Source organism: Atractosteus spatula, chromosome 27, assembly GCF_055471065.1.
Source record: "Atractosteus spatula isolate fAtrSpa1 chromosome 27, fAtrSpa1.hap1, whole genome shotgun sequence".
Lineage (NCBI taxonomy): Eukaryota > Metazoa > Chordata > Actinopteri > Semionotiformes > Lepisosteidae > Atractosteus > Atractosteus spatula.
In genome coordinates, this window is record NC_142732.1 from 4,837,711 (window position 1) to 4,855,469 (window position 17,759).

Here is a 17,759-nt window from a genome sequence, read left to right on the forward strand (position 1 = left end):
GGTTGTGAGGACTTTTTAACCTCTGGAAGACTATAATACAGGCATGAAATATTGAGTTTAATGATTCTTGTATTTCATATTTAGTTTTGGAAAGTCTCAGTATTTTGCTTTTACAATATTTATCCAATTTGTTTGCTTTGGTGCAAAGTAAATTAAAATCACCCATCACATACAAAAGGGAATGTAGAATTGTAATTACACAGTACAGAATATATAATTGGAGTTTTAATACCTGAAGACTGATTTATAGAATTTGTATCAAATCAAAAAGTGAAAACAATAGCTGAAAAAAACCTACAAAGTTAGATACTAAAAAATAAAATTAAACAATAGGATATGCTGACAGGTACAAATGATCTTTCACCTTTATAGCCTTATATATTATTATTATTATTATTATTATTATAAAATATATTAACCCTTTTGATCACTTACCCCACTGAATCAGTATTTAGTTCCAGACAAAACAAATTAAGTAAGGCCTGCCTCTCAGACTATTCCAATGACTAAGAAACCTTCCCATATCTCGGCTGCTTTCTGCTGTCATTCCTGACTATCCTTCACCTCTTTCTCAACTCTTACTACAAAGAAGCTGTTTTCTTTCAGGGAATGGCCTTTCCTGATTCTCTGTAGGACCGGGAAGAGGAGGGTTAAAAGCTTTTCTCTTTTTTGTGTTATTTCAAAATGCTGGGATGAATCTTTTACCAGCATGAAACATGTCTGGTCTTCTGGATTCCACTAACCCAAATGACAAGTTAATTTAAAGTGAGGGGTTGTTAAGGACAAAGCAGCACACTGCAAAACATGTTCATTAAAAAATAAAACATCCAAATATATATTTAGAATAGCTGTGCACCTACCCTTGTATGTGAATTTATTCCAGATTGGTAGGTTATTATGGTAACTGAATGGATTTTATTAGTTGTTAATTCTGAAGACAAACCCATGCGCAAAACTGTTCTGTTTTTTTTTATGTGCAATATTTTTTAAAAAAGCAAAAACTAAAGGTATCTGTACCACAAACATGATACAGTAAATTGCACTGAAGTATAATGAAAGATTTTTTTTTTTAAAGTACTTTCACATCTTTGCGAATTAATTATACATTTCAAACCTGTTTGGTAAGGTTGAACAATGGGGAAATTGTGCTTTGCACCTACTGAGAATTATTTTTTTTACAGAAATATGTAATATAGGAATCTGGCAGAGCATTTATGTTTTGTTTCATTTTCATGTTTTAAAAGTGAGATGCTAAAAAAAAATTGTAAGCAAAAAGCTTTCATTTGAATGCAGTTAATTTCACACACCGTAAAAACATTTCATACACTATAAATTAATAGCTATCAGAACCAAAGAACTTTTTTAAATTGCATGTTACATATTTTATTACAGAAACATTTTGTGAACTTTGCCTTTGTCTGCTCTTTTTTATCTTGCTGTTTTACTATTATACCAAACACACCGAGTTTTTGAACATTTTGTAAAGATTCACATTCAGAAAGCTTTGATTAAGGATGAAAAGCTGCAACAACTTATTTTTTTATAATTAAGCAATAATCAGGCTGTGTTTAACAAAGGGACATGACAATAACTACCTCTGTTTTGTGAGTATATTCCTGTAACTTAATAGAGAGGTATGCAGGACATATGACAGGACAGAATGTAAGTAATTTTTAAACTGATACATCCACATTTCAGAAAACTGCTGTCTTTTAAACATTTCAGTTACTTTCAGTATTTCTCAACAGTGTATGAAGAAGATGTAAATTATTCTAAAAAGTTACTTTTAAGTTTATAATCCAAACAGAGCATGACTTCAGAAGATAATACACTCATTTGTGGCTTTACTGTAATTCCATGCTTGATAATTTTGCTATTAAGTAATATTTTAGGGGTTCCTTTAACCTACACCTACCTTCTGTATATTTATTGGACTTAGAAAAAATACATTTTAAATCTCTATTTTTATGCATGTAGGTCAAAAAAAATAACAAAAGAAAGGAGCACCATTTTCATTTTCAGTGGTGACACCATCAGAGGAAAAGCTGAAATTTTAGGATAGAATTAATAAATCAGTCATGACAACAACTATTACAGAGTGATGTTCAGGTTCGTTTTTTTTCTAATCTTCCCATTAGAAGATTACCATTCACGGGTTGATGTCATTTGGGAGGTTCAGAAAAACATTAAATTTCTAAAGCAATACAAAATACATATAACCAGTCATGTTTACTTCAGAAAAAACACATGCTATAATTTTGGCAGTATGGCACGAATCAATAAATCAGTCCATCTGTGAGTTTCTGACTCTGAATGGAAACATGAACACTGGAAATTCCCTATTACTGGCATCCTAAGAATTTAATTTTTTAAAAACAATTATTTGGAAAGGGTACATTGTGAAAATGACTGAAAAACGTTTCTTAATTCTGATCTATATAACTTGAGATATGCACAGCATGCAATGCATTGACAAAAGTGTAGGTTTCAGGGCATGTTCAAACCCAATATGGAAAAAAATCTATAAACAATTCATCTATAGATCAAGACTTGCGATAAGGAGCATTTGAAGCCTAAAGGAAATTCAAGAGGTGTGAGGAGTTAAACCAACAAGGCTCTCATTGGTGCAAAGTCACAGCCCATCAATAAGGCTTTTATCAACACTGTAAAACTTTTTAATTCCTCGCGGATTCTTTTATCCATGACACAATGAAGGCAAACCCACTCAGAGAGCAAAAATGCTTGTGGTTTAGAGCTCAACTCCTCTGTTTTGTTTTGAACGGTGATGCACATTATGGGCACAGTGGGGAGAGCGGCAGAAAAAGCAATCAATGTCCCCTTTGAAAAAGAAAAGCATGAGACAGGGGAATGAGAGGAGACAAAGTTCACCTTTTTTATCCACTGCATGCTCACCAGCCGATCCACATTCGGTGAGGCGGCGTGCGATTACATCTCATAACCGAGGAGCAGGAACAATGGCATTCGATTTCGATGAACTTAACCGAAGTCTTATGGGGAAATGGAGGTTGGCGGAGAATGGGGGTGTCGAGAACACAAAATGAGCCACTGACTCCAATAAGACCTTGTCCCTTCTTCCTAGAACTACAAAATCTCTTAACCGAGACCATGGCTGTCTTTTTTAAAAAATGAGAACACAGCAGTTGTGTTTATATTGCTCACAGAAACCCTGCCAGAGCGCTGTGTCCAGTAGGGCAATTGACGTGAGAAGGTGTTGTCAAGCCTGCATAATCATTGAAGCCACAGAAACCCAGTGGCAACAGAGAGATGAAGACATCACTTTGATTTTCTCCATGTTAGATTTGGCACGTTTTGGTACATTACACTGCACTTGGTTTCAATTTCATAGTCCTTACTGAAAATAAATGTTCTGTCCTGCACATAAAATCTAACTCCTTTTGTATCTCTGAAATGCGATTCTCCTCCCGTCGGTACATACAGTTTAAGTCCTTACTGGGCCCAAGGTTCTTTCAAAAATAATCAGATATGTTGGGAACACTTTCTCCTTAATTCACTTATCAGATAAAATGGTTTTGTAGGTGTGGATGTCAGAAGACCTCAATCAGATTTCTTGCAAGACTGGTTTGAAATGTGGTTCTGTGCTACTTTCACTGTAGGTTTTGATGATGTTACATATATCCGCGCAAACGCAAAGAGAGGTTTTGTGGAAGTATGTGCTAAAAGAAAGAGAGAAAACAACTATCCGTAAAAGGAGACTTGTTGCACATTTGATTCAAGTACTTTCTACACTTGTGAACCACGAGCAGTTGAACCAGGAACAGGACAATGACGCAAGAGGTTGAAAGGGGTATAGTTCTCATTCTAGAAACACAAGAGATCCTAAGAATTAAAGCCGGCCGACTCAATACCTGTTTTGGGGGAGACTCCAAGAGATGAGCAGCTGGAGACGTCCTAATAGGACTACTTCACATGCCCAGAATAAATCAAGCCGGGATGAGTTTACAATGCATATGGAAAGGAAGAATCACAGCCATAAATGCGTGAAACAGTGGAGCGCAGCCAATACTGAATTAATCAGGCTGCTAGAACATGAGCTTTGTAAAGAAACCACCCAAGAAACAGGACTGGCGCCCTTCCGCACTATTTTAAACAAGGAGGATTTCATTGCACAAAGATAAGGAAACCCAATAAGCCAAGAAATGTTTCGGAAACCTTGGCGTTCCATGTCTCAGAACCCAGTGTGAAGGGAAAAGGAGCCTAAAATGTCTGCATTAAGATCCAAAAACTGCCAGAACTTTTTCAAACTGTGATTTATTATTTTTATTAAAGACAAACTTCCCCCCCATCTTATTTACTTCAGATCAACAGAAAGCTCTGAAGAAGATTTCATGAGAATCCCCCCACACCCATGTCAGACTGCTGAAATTCTGACCGAACAGCCATCATTTCAGTAGAACCTTTTTGGTATCCCTAACAGTTAATTTTAGAACAGTAAAAATGTACACTAACAGTCTTCATAAAGTAAAATCTTCTCACATCTTTCAACCAGCTTGCTTGATTATAACCTTTTGGGTGTTTCTTAAGCCTGAGAAGGAATTAGATGTCATACCATTTAAAACGACTATGTCATAACAAAAATAAATATGGCAGAGATAGTTTAATATTTAAACAAATGTACTAGAGGGAGAGATTACAAGTATCTGTAAGTCATACACATTACAAACCATTTTCTAAGTATATAACTGTGTTGAGTCAGCAAGATGTCTAAATTTTAACACAAACCTGTGTTTTGATTCTTTGAGAATTCTGCTTTTTCAGAGTAAGTGAAAGTCCCTCAGCGTTCTTATCTGCTCTATAAAATCAACTCAGTCTTTCAAATGCAAATAATGATATATAGCAAGAAATGCAAATGCTCTGAATTGATCCTGAGCTCTGTTTATAACAAATAAATGCAACTATAATGAAAGATACACATAAGACTCTACAGTCTATTCATTCCTAGTTTTCTAAATTTTAAAATAGTATAGTACTGCAAGATTCACTGCTATAATTTTACAGATCTAAGCATATTTGTACAACACTTACTTCATACACAAATGTAAAAAAAGATGCATGTTATGGCTGTTTAAAGGGCAAACAGTCCCTCTGAAATAATTAAAAATTCAGTATGTGGGCTGTTTAATTTGGCTGCTATATATAATATATTAAACATGCTATTTCAATAATAAAAAAATCCATATTTCAAAAAGGAATCGTTTATTTTCAAAATCACAACTCGCTTGCTTTTGTTTCGTTTCCCTGGCATTTTTTTAGGGGGGTCAGAAGTTGTTGGGGTCACATCGCAACTGGCTTGCAGGAGGTGCCGAGGGAGGAGAAAACACAGATGGGAAACAAGGACAGTTAGAACCAGAAGCCAGTGAGATAATTCATTTATTTCAAAACCGTTTGGGCTATAGTGTAGAGCCTACACCCCCAGACGGTTTTCTGAATGAAGCCCTTTCACACAGAGATATGCTGCGCTATCACAAAAAAGGAAGACGTATACTTCCGAGACAAAAAAAAAAATATATCAAAGGGCGATGGTATCAAAGTGCTCTGAATTAACTCCTTCCAAACTATGGTACCCTACTTTAATAGCAGGAAGTCATTTGATGGAGCTCCTGACGCAATCTTTACCATAAACCGTTCCAGAAAATTCTAATGTATAAAAAAGAAAAAAAAACCCTCAAGAGTCCACGTTGACAAATTCTTTAACAAGCTGTGGTTAAAGGGAAGCTGGTTTCACTCTGACTCACCCCTTTTCAAACAGTTTACTGGAAATAAAAGGGAGGGAGGGAGGGGGGGAGTTTTCAGAGAAGTCATGTGACCCGCCTGGGCAAACCACATCCCAGTGAGGTTTCACTGGAGTAGGACAGCACAGTCAGGCAAACGCCCCGAGCAGATGGTTCTTATTCAGGTTACAGGAGAAATGATCCTGGGAGTTGGCATTCAAGATTTCACAGAGAGTTAACCCTTCACGCTCCTCCACTGTAACATTTTCAAAGCAACGTTCCATCTGTCAGCAGCTGTAACCTTTGGATAGGACTGCAATAACTTTTTTTCCCCCCCCTCCGAAACAGATTTAAACACAAACTTAACTGCTTAAAAAGCGGTATATTTTAATGCTAATTCTGAGAGAACCCATCACATCTGAAGACTCTGGGGTTTGATGCAACCACAGAATTTCAAACAACTTGACACCATCTTTATTTTGTAGCGACACTGAGGAAAATGTACACTTGAAGTAGTGTACTAAGAAAATTCTGTTGAAATAAAATCATCAGCCCAGTGTTCAGCTCACAATGTGAGTGATGTCTTCTTCCGAAGGCCCAGGGATACTGCCATCTTTTACTACCCTTCATCTTCATTACGTCTGAGGCTTTCCCCTGGGTAACTCCACCAGGCATTTGTGCCTCAGTGTGTAACTTTGACAGTGAGGGCTGATACAGCACATAACAGGACCGTAGGCTTGATATCGAGCACTTGCACAGTTTTGTACAACTGGAGGTGCGTGTGCAGCAAGAAAATTAAGTACATCTTTTGGATCTAAATACAGCTATACATTCACCGTTCTCTGCCTTACTTTCTTAGACAAAAGCAAACGCAGGATGGTGGCTACTGTAATCACAAGCACAGGCAATATGATGAATAACTCAAGCAGTTCGTGCCTGCAAGCGATGTCCAAAGTTTCGGAGCTTCCAGAGCTAAAGGAAAAAAATATATCAATTTAACAGGTGGGAAATGGGTTTTAAAAAATCCACATTCTCCATTCCCCACCTGATACATCAGAAACGTCGGCCACTCTTCCTGCATAACTAGAGAGCCCTGATCAAGGCATTTTTTCCGCACCATCTAGAAGAACAGCTTCTAGAGTGTTTCCAGTCAGTGGCTGCTGCAAAACAGAAGAAGGAACCAGATTTTCCAAAAGGAAACCACATGGCGAAATTCAGCAAAGCCCCTGTGCTTCCACCGTTCTCTCAACGCGCTGTCCACCGAGGCGGGGAAAAAAAAATATATAACGCCTTCAAGACTATCGAGCTCGAATAACACAAGAAAAACCTGCAAGCAGAGACGTTCCAGCCTGAAGCAGGAGCCTTGCACATCCCGGCGCTTGAAACACAGCAATGACAGTTAGCTGCAGAAGCACCAGTGCTGAGGCACTGGGGGGAAAAAAAACAGCTCCAAGAGGCAATGACAGGCTCAAACGCTAGTAGCTAGAACACAGAAAATGCGAAGTGCTGCGGAATGTTCACAGCAAACATTCCTATGCAGAACATGAAGAATCAGGGGGGAAAAAAAAAAAGCAATTTCCTACCGAAATTTCATAGCAATTAAGCGTTTAAGGTGTCATTAAAGAAAAAAAAAGGATGGGAAATACGCAAACTCATCTCAGCTGACAGAATGCATCTCTTAAGATTTAGAGACCACAGAGAAACAAATCACTGCTTCTCTCTTTGCAAAGATTTTCTCCCAGGACCAGGGGTCTTTATACCGGGATCCGCTCAGATCAGTGATGTCAGCGCTATGGCAAAGATGTGAGAGGATTTCCGCCATGTGTTCTGCAGCCAGGGGCGCAGGCAGTGCCAATCTTCAGGACGCCCTTCACATTAGTAATACCCTATAGGTATGACAATTCACAAGTCGTGTGAGTAACCGTGGAAGTCACGCGAAGGATTCGGTGCATTATACCAACACCCACCCCCGCCAGAAACGGCGGAATAAAGCCACACTTCTGCTATAACTGATGCTTCCATCTCAAACTTTATATCAGGTGTGTTTTGCCGATTGGTGCTAAAGGCATCATTTGCTGTGATCTTATAACAAAAGCTCAAACTCAATTCGTCTAAAGCTTCTCTTATTTTCTCCAAGGGAGCTTCAGCATGTACCTCTCTTAGCAAAACAAGCAGAGAAAGAAATAATTTCATGTTTTAGTGGTAAATGCATACACATATGGAACTGGATATGCAAAATAGAACCACCTCTTTATTTTTTCTGATAGTGGGGAAAAAAAATGCTGTGAAAAATCCTCAGGCATGCAGCTCTGATACGGACATTAAAGGAATGTTCAGATGATAACAGCATGTTTTTAATATTTGTTCAGAGCTTTTCCAGTTCTCTTGGATTACAAAATAAAAGAAATTCTGCATTTTGAAATTTGTGAAAAAAACAGATTGAAACGGAAAAGGCATATTAACCTTTTTCCCCCCTTTTCTGTTGTGTTTTAGATTTTAAAATTAAGAACCCTGGGAAGAAAACTGCCTAGATCATTATAATCTGTGCGGTTTCACATGATATAAACTCTCACGACAAAAAAGAAAGCTCAGGCTTTGAAACTGATGCCCTGTAACTTGCACTTCCATCTGATTCATTTTTCCTGCTGATCACGAGCTGTATAGGCCATTTTGTAAAAAAAGGTTTCAATTTAAAAACAGTTTAAACAGCAAGCGCTGCTGATTAAAGAGCTCTCGCACTCGAAATGCATCACAGAAAGCCACAGCTGTATCATTAAAATGCATTTTTGTCTTAATGATCATCATTATCTTTATTATTGGGTGTTGTAGTAACAGTGGTGGGACTAACAAAGTGCGAGGGAATGTCACTAGTATGCTTTACACTGTGCCGGAGGAAATTCATTCTGCCAAACAAGTTTCTGTCCGATTACACAAGCGTGCCCTTAAAAACGGACAACCACTCATGACGCATTCGTCAGGATCCTGAAGGTGGCTTGAAGCACAGCATTGCAACACTGAAGAGTGAGGCCACTCCTTCCCACCCGGGCAGAAACTTGTGGCAGCAGGAGGAACAGGAGGGCTGACAGGAGGAGGAGTCGATGGGCGGCTGAAGGGGGGGGAGAGGGGAACGGGGGACCTGAGGGGGCAAGGAGGCCCTCACCTGAGCAGTCTGGGCGTGTTCCAGCATCTCCTCGAATTCCTCGTAGTCCTCATCATCGGGGTCGGCACCGGAGAGCCGCGCGGCCCGCGCCATGAAGTAGGGGGGCAGCTCGCCAATGGCTGTGCCAGCGCCCTGCAACAGCACAGACACAGGCAGGTTGAGAGAGTGACCCTCTGCGATCCGGCTCCACATCGCCCCCTACTGGGAGCCATTCTTGCCTGCAACATGCGGCGCCCTCCTACCCTCCTTTCAGATCCTGAGTCACCTACTGCAGAAGAGGGTTTTTTTTATTTCACAGCTGTTCCACACAAGCACGTGCACATTGTAAATGTGTTTCTGTATAATTCCTATTACCTGTGCTGGTTAACGGGCACAAAAGGCGTAGCCTGTCATAAATTAACCAGACACGCCCCGGATAATTATCAAAGCACCCCCTGTTTTATCAAGTTGCTTTTCCTGCATCTTGACACATCTATCTGCCCTATGTGAGAGCTCCATGTGAGCTCAATGACCAGTTCAAGTGGCTCAAAGGATTAGATGTTACCATGGCAGAAAACTAATCAATTATTTAATTCTCCCCTGGTAGTAAACAGAAACTGTCAGAGGCACTGTTGCAATGATGAGACATTATGGAAACCACTAGTAAACAAACAGAAGTGCTACTGAAAACGAGCTGTCATTACCAAGCTTAAGTTTTTCAGTCCTATTAAAAAGGAAAAGAGAAGGAACGCAGCTGGTTGCCTGATGCGGCTGGGATTGAGCTCATGAAAATTATTCGCACCAGTTGAGTAAATGAAAAATTGTGTTCATCCACAGCTCCTGAGCGGACCAACCAGTAAAGGCGTTCCCTCAGAAAGCAAGTCGAGACCTAAAAATCCGTGCATCACCAGATCGAGCCAGGCCAACGCCATTGGCCAACTGTTACTGGCGTTTTCCAAGTGGCACTGATTAGCTGGCTGAGTGCACAGCAGGCTGGGTACATAACAACATCCCCTGCGTGTTGCCTAGTGTCTGTGACCTTGCAGTGCCCTTCTGTCAGAGCTAAACCTCCCTTAGGTCACAGTGGTGTCTGCAGTGTGCAACGTCAGTGCTGCCGAGCAGCGCAAAGCCCTCCTTCTCTTGAGCCCTAGCAAGGGGTCACAGAGGTGAGCCAAGATGGTCAACCACCGCAAATGAGGAAGGTACGTGGAGGAAGGTGGGTGGCATGCCGGCGCAGTGGTTAGCAGTGGTGCTTCACCGCGCTGCGGCCCTGGGTTCAATTCCAGGCTGGCCTCTGGGAAAACTGGTCCTGGTGCGAGTGCGTGTGTGCCTATGTGTGCCTTGTGATGGACTGGTGTCCCACCCAGGGAATATCCAGCCTTGTGCCCTCTGCTTGCCTCCTGGCTCTCCCCTGTGACCCCAAACTGGATGAAGCATTTAGAAAAGTTCATACATAAATATTCAGAAAGGGAAACAGAATTGTGGACTACAGTTTGGACATCCCTTCGAGAATACCACGTTTGGCATTATTTTATGCGAGCCCTTTATCATTTCTATGGGACTTAATGGTGCACGGTTTTCTTATTTTTAATAACACTTCTTTTTAGTTTGAATTAAAAATGAAGAGGCTGAAGCAAAAGATCAGAAAACAAGTAACTTTCTTGTGCACCACACGTTCAAAAGAGACATACAGGAAAAAGTTAAAAAGGCAGGAGATTTTTAATTTATGTGGCTTAACCAGTACTCCCTCCACCAATGCCCCAAAACTTTGAATATAAAGGAAGCTGACTAGACAGGGGCACAGGCAGATCTGGGAGACCAAAACTAATGTCAAAATTAGTACAGTATGTAAATGATCATAACCTGAAAAATGTGAAAAACACCTAGATCTCGAGACAAATGGTTACAAAATGACAGTCTAATCTAGAAAATGTAATGAAATAATTCAACTGTGAAACACACTTAGAGCTAAGCAAAGCTTTTTCACCATCAACAACATTGTGATCAACATTCAGAGTATTTAAACACACAAAAAGCCTAAAAACAGACATACACAGACGAAGATGAAGGTGCAAATTCTTAAGTTTTATAAAACAAAATACAACTTCTTCCTGTGATTTATTTCAAAAGCAACCAAAAACAAACACCATTAAACAATGCATTGTTGCTAAATGCTGTAAGGGTGCGTTTTTAGGCACGAAAAGTGGGGGAAACATAATCTCAACTTCCGCTTCTCCATCAACACTCAGGGCTTTGATGAAACCCGGCAATTTGCTCATAAAGCAGTTGTGGTCTTAATCTTGAGGGCAGCTGTTCCATTCATTAGCAGGGGGGTGGAGGGGATTTCAAACGCACAACCACCTGCCCTCTGTACTCAAATAGCTGTTTCTTCCTATGAGGGCTGACTGGGTGCCACATTCACACTCTGCCCCCGACAGAAGAGAGCATCTCTCTGCAGAACCCTCCGGGCTGAAGGGCTGCCAAGTTTCTCCAGGCGCTTAAAGAAAAAATAGGTGTGAAATGTGGTCTTTTGGTCTTCCTCGGAGTCTCATAATTAGAAAAAAAAGCCGCCTGAAATTGTGTACAACATGATATCTGCGGCTTCCCTAACGCGCCCAACCCACCCCTTTGTGAGACTGGCAAGGTGTGCCAAGGCAATATGTTCGTGTCTAATGGGAGTTCAGGCTTGGCACAGACAGGCTGCTGTTTGGCACTTTCTCGCTGCCCAACTCGGGAGGACGAGGTGTCGATTTGCCTTGGCTAGCCCCCTACTGCAGTACCGGCGAGCCTTGAGGAACACCTGCTAGCTATCTGCAGAGACCCCTGAGCAATGCTCACCTGCTGCGTTGGCATGTGAATTATATATAGTATAAGAAAACGGGTGGGAAATGGGGATAAAACATATGACACTGGACACAGAATGCGATGAATTCTGATAAGGGAACACTCCTCAGTAACTTGCGAACAAGAGTCTGGGTAATGTCACAAGAATCAAGAAGCCCTCGCTGAGGAACTCAATGTAATTATTTGTACAGGACACTGTCCAACAAAAAGACGATAAAACAGGCAAACAGAACTCCTTCGTGGCCTGGCCAATTTTCCACATATGAATCGCATTAAGTAAGCATGTGCCTTTCTCCCTCTCAGTAACAGTTCCTCGGAGAGTATCAGAGAAGGGCCAGCTCTAGGGACACTCCAATACAGGTGCAGAGCAAGGAGAAAGGGGTTTCCATCCTGTACGCAGACATTGTAAAATATTGCATCATCCACAGCAGGGAGCGACGTGTTGGTACCTGGTATTGTAAAATCCACAGACTAACGAACACTACCAGCATTTCCTGTGTACTCTGTTTACTTGCATTCACTTGAAAGTGGGTGTCGGTTTGCTTATGCACATGAACATCAGTACGGTACTGAGTCAGCCCACAGTGTGACCTTTACAACTCCAGCACCGCTTTCCCATTAACAGTAATTTCAAGAGAATTTTGCTCTTTTTCAGAAAAAAAAAAGCAGAGATACAACAAAAATGACTTCTCCTTTCCCAAACAAAAAGGAAGGTCACAAGACAGAACTACCTCCTTTGCAAAGAAATTTATTGGAAGTCAGTGACCCAGAACTAACAAATACACTACAGTTCTTTCTTAGTAGTAAGTGGAAATGCTGGATTCTTCTGGTAACAGGGCTGCTGCATCCAAACATATACACAAGATACATAATATATAAGCATATACTGCCATTTTATGGCTCATTAATTTACAGGGGAGCATTAATGGGTTAAAATAATCTCCTGACTTAAAGTGATATCCCTGGGCCAGTTTCATTATGCAAGATGTTGCCACGGTGTGCAAGTAAATACAGTATAATTTGTTTTCCAGCCTTCGAAGAACAAGCTCGCAAAAAGCAACAAAGAGCTTTTGTTTACACCATTCAATATCTATTGGAAATAATGCCAATTGCGTATGGATATGTGACACATGGGTTTAGAATAACCTTTTGCGAAATGTGACTTGATTGTTACACCTTCAAAAAAAAAATCGCTTACACCACGTCTAACAGTGTGCAATTATCTCAGCCTTGCTAGACTACAAAAAGGGTGAACTAATAAGCCATTTAAAAGAGGGTCTCAGGTCCATCAGCTGCATCATCTTGGGTAAAAGAAAGCACAAGCAGCTCATTTAGGTGTAAAAAAAAATAATTAAAAAAGGGTATGTGTCACTATATCAGGAGGCACTGCAATGCACATGGCCAGACCAGTACAAGCCTACGGGCTTCCTCCCCCATTGAGAGCTGGTGTGTGGGGTGTGTACTGGCGCACCATGGCTGCCGTCGCATCATCCAGGTGGGGCTGCACACCGGTGGAGGGGATCCCCCTTACCTGTAAAGCGCTTTGAGTGGAGTGTCCAGAAAAGCGCCATGTAAGTGTAAGGAATTATTATCATTTAAGAAGACACTAGCAACGAGGTGCCGCTGTCAGGATGGGACATCCCGCAAACTGCTGCATCAGGGCCTTACCCACATGCAGGCCTCCAGTCGGACCTTCGAGATGATCGTCCAGAGAGAGATGGTCCCTTCCGTGCCCTCCTCCTCGGGGCAGATGATCTTGTCGGGATATGGGGGCTCAGGGAAATTGATGGAGCCGCACTCATAAGCCGCCAGGGTGACTGATGCTATATGCGGGCCCTGAAAACAAAGCAGTTTTATACGGATCAGTTCATTGTTATATTTATAAGAAACACCACGCGTCAGTGAGAAATAACATATATACTTGCACTCATAAAATCGCATGTGTGTGCGTGTGTGTATATAGCACAAACCACAGAGGCACTGCATGAAAGCAATTTTCCAGATAACAGCATGCTTATGATAACTTCACTGTGGTGAAAAAAGTCAACATATGGTAAACATGAAAGAAAGAGATTAAACTTCGGAGGTGTGTCCTTCCGCAACGTGTTGACAAAATGTTGAATTGGGCTGCAAATCAAACTTGCAAGTTCAGATAAAATTGGTCTGGAAACGCAGCTCGGGTTTCTGTAATGGCAGGAGGTGGTGCAGCTTCCCCTTGGTGACTGTCTGCACAGATCTTCTTAGAAGACTATTTTAAATTTGGGAAACTTTTTCAAAATTATTGGAAAGGAGTACGAGTCACATTGATAAAAAAAGGCTAAAGTGCTTGATGTAGTTTCTAAACTACTGTATTGATCAACCACTGTTGAAGTTACTCTTCACATGTGTTTAAATAAGGAGTATCTGCCGGTGAAGTAAAAGAAAAGTATGCAAAACTTTGTCTTAATAATACCGCCTAGCCTCTGCAGTTGAAGAGAATTTAACTATGCATTTACAGAACCGAGAATAACACCTGCTTTCTGTAACTCTCCCAGAGTATCAGATACAGTGCTGTATGCATTCACTGTAGTCACCCAGCTTTTTTGTTGCCCGTCCTGAGAAGGTGTGGGTTTTGTGATCACAATAAAGCCTTAGGCTGCCATTAAGGTTTCCCCATCCCAAGCTCCTCCTAGCTGTGAGCACTTTAGTTTAATTACTTTTCAAAAAGGACTACAAGTCTGGCCAGGGTTCTGCACAATTAGGGAAAGGAAGCTCTTAATTGGCCGCGTTGTACAGCCTTTGAGGTGTAATTATTAACAATCCCAGCCCTCTAATGGAAACGCAAGTAGCAAATCTTCGCTCTGACGTGTACAGATTATGAGTGTCATGCCTATGAAACACTTTCCACCAACAAGCAAGTTAAGGCTTTTACTCTTACAAAGTAAAAGATGAATAAGCAACTGTCTTAAGTGCTTTCAGGTGTGTCCTGCTATCACAACCAAAAAGAAAAACAAATCAACATAATATTTGTCTTTCATACTCTCCATGGTACTAGCAGGTGCACGGGCAAAGTTAAAATGACTTTCCTTTGATCGTGGACTTAAAAGTTTATAAGTTTTTCCATTTTTCATTTGCTTAATGTCAAAAACAAATAGGTGGATATGCACTTTGAAGTGCAGCAAGTTCGGCAAATCTGGCTCCAGGAATGTCTTCAGCATGCCAGTCCCAACACGCTCGCAAGCACCAAGGATGAGCCCTTCAGAATTCCAAAGCCGAGCCACATTCCAGACCACACAGCTCAGGCGGCATCACAGCGCAACTCCCAGCCCCTCGCAGAGGGCACTGCGCACACCCAGCACGGCAACACAGACCGTTTTTGTTTAGGCTAAAAACATGAAACGAAATCTACAGAAAGGGGTGCTTGGAAATGCAAAGGTTTGAATGGATCGCAAAGCCTCCACCGGGTGAATACATTCATTACCGCACTCCGGAAGCGCGGAAGCTTCATTGCTGGGGCTGCTGCTTAGCTCCGACAGAAGAGGCGCTCACTCGGAGCGCAGGCTGGAGCGCAGGGTTATGGCCCGGACATGGCTGGCTGGGCCTTGGCTCACGTTCCCTGAGCAGCTGACTGGGACTCCTCAAGCAGTGCCACCAGGGTGTGGTGAACGTTAGCCAGCAAGACCTCAGCTCTCCTGTGACCTGTTAGGTGCCGGCAGGCTTGCATGATGTCAGTGCGGGATGCAGGGCTCCTCCAATCGGTGCTAACTCTCCTGCAAGCGCACGCAACGCCCCCTACGTGTGAAGAGGATGAATGGCTTCCACAGCGGTCCACAGGGTGGAGCACATCTTTCTTCCCAAGAACCCCACTGGACATGAGCATACGGCACAAACTCCTCTCGCTCTTCTCTCTGGGCAGTACAGGAGCTGTAGCTGCCCGTCGAGTCTTAGAAAGCAACAGGCCACTGGATAAGTACGGAATTAAAAAAGTGAAAGTGCAAATCCAATTAAAAAAAACATCTTAGCAGGCGTATATAGGGAACCTCTCATCACCTGTTCAAAACCCTCAGAGGTCTTGACAAAGTCAAGTCGATGGACATCTCCCTAATCAAAACTCAACACTGAAACAAAAAAAAAACAACACAAGTGGAAACTACTGGGGAAAACATTTAAAACTCAGAACAGAAGGACTTTATTCTCCCAAACAAAAAGCCTGGAACAGAGTGCTCAGCCATGTTGTTGAGACTGACACGATCTCATCCCAACGTTAGCTGGGGGAAGACAATGTGATCAATAAGCTACGAGCAACCAATGAGCTAGAATAGTCAAATATTCTCCTCTTGCTTGTAACAAAATAAATGTTTTTTCATGAAACGAGGCTAACAAGGGTCAAATCCAAGATTAATCTAAACATAAGATCACCAATGTCCTTTTCAAGAGAAGATCAGTGCTTAGGTACTTACTCAACCCGTAAATCTTAACAGTTGTAGTAATCTGACAAAGCTCTTGTGCTGGTGTCAAAATTTAACTGGCAATAATTGGTGGGATTTAATCAAGACTTAAATAATGTGTAGGACCACATCAGAAAAGGGTAAAAAGGTTTACAGGTTCACTTTGGAGATCTAGCTGTACTCAGAGCCTTCATTAGCATTTATCTCATAGTTCAGCCTGTGTAGAAGGAATGTTCACATGGAAAACTGCAGCTTCTTGTCACGGTGCAAAGAATCATGGGTCATTCTTAATATGCGGCTGCTGTACACTGATTACTATATTAACGTTACAACAGTATAATTTTACTGTATAAGAGTTATAAAGCTCTAATGAGCAGCCCATTTTAAATTTCTTTGTTGTTAGGAAATCAGAAACCACAACAGTCTCAGCAATGCGTATCAACTTAATGTTGAAAATGTTCTGCATTTGTGGAGTTATCACAACATCAGTTGACAGAATAGCAACCCGAATGATGCACAAATTAGTCAGCTCGCTTTGAAGCTTATTTCCTAAAACACACCTAGAATTTGAACACTGTGTAGGTGTGCACAAGGATCTAGCCCTAAAGCATGTGCCTGGATGGTCCTAATTGCATGCTGCAACATTCTCTGCATTCCAAAGTTTAGAAGCTGCACTGTTTAGCTGTAACCATTTTCATCAACGTGACAGTCAAGTAATAAGAGGGTGTCGACACTGATACGTGAATTCTGTCACAAAAGGGTTCAACCACAGCAAATGGCACCTTGGGTCCTGCACCAGGGCAACCATTATTGTAGATCAGCATCAGTAAAGCAGAAAGATTTTAAGGTTGATACCACCCCAAATTTTAATTGTATAATACTGCTAATCAGAAGACATCCTAGCATGTTGTGAAAAAAAAATAACACCAGTCCAAGACTGTTGCAAAGGCTAACATAACGGGAAGTCTCTCCAGGGATGTAATCAAAAAAAGGAAGCTGAAGCATGAAAACAGTTCATTTCTATAAGATCCCCTTCATGCATTACGAGGAACTTGGCAAAAATGACAAATACTTAGATGTAAAATCACTGAATGTATGAGGTCTTCCTAGCATGCTAATATCGGTGCATCAAGCCCACAGACGTCTTGGCCTTCCCTGTTGGTACTCATACCTAGCCTTAACAGGAGAGCAAACTTCAGCACCACTTGAAATGCCTTTAGTGTTATAGAATACCTTACATTCCAGCTCTTCTTTATTAGTAAGCCTGTAGCAGGGCCACCCCTGTCCCTCATGATGCAGTCCATAATGATCTCATTAAATCCTAAAGAACTGACTGCATGGAATTCTATTGATGGTTTACAGCTGAATCATGACACGAGTTCAAGGACAGTGCATTAATAGGTTGGCTATAATGTGAGACGCTGCTGCTGCTGCTGCTGCTGCTGCTGCTTTTTAGCTCTTTAAGAAGCAAAAGAGGCACTAAATCCGCATTATACAAGCTAATGACCCAGAAAATCACAACCCCAACCTGCCCCCCCAAAAAACAATGCCTTTCTCTGGGGGAGGAGTACAGTTCTGTGTCTGAAAGGAATTAGAAAT

General features: G+C 41.4%; 1 protein-coding gene across 3 annotated transcripts in view; it reads right to left on the bottom strand.

Moving 5' to 3' along the window:
• vmp1 (vacuole membrane protein 1) overlaps window positions 1-17,759 on the bottom strand; it is a 69,609-nt gene that overhangs the window by 29,957 nt on the left and 21,893 nt on the right. For all 3 annotated transcript variants that reach the window (XM_088906763.1, XM_088906762.1, XM_088906764.1), the window contains exons 6-7: window positions 13,402-13,569; window positions 8,911-9,042 (exon numbers count right to left, since the gene is read on the bottom strand). In XM_088906763.1, coding sequence (XP_088762889.1) covers window positions 8,911-9,042; window positions 13,402-13,569 — 300 coding nt within the window. The remainder of the gene's footprint in view (window positions 1-8,910; window positions 9,043-13,401; window positions 13,570-17,759) is intronic.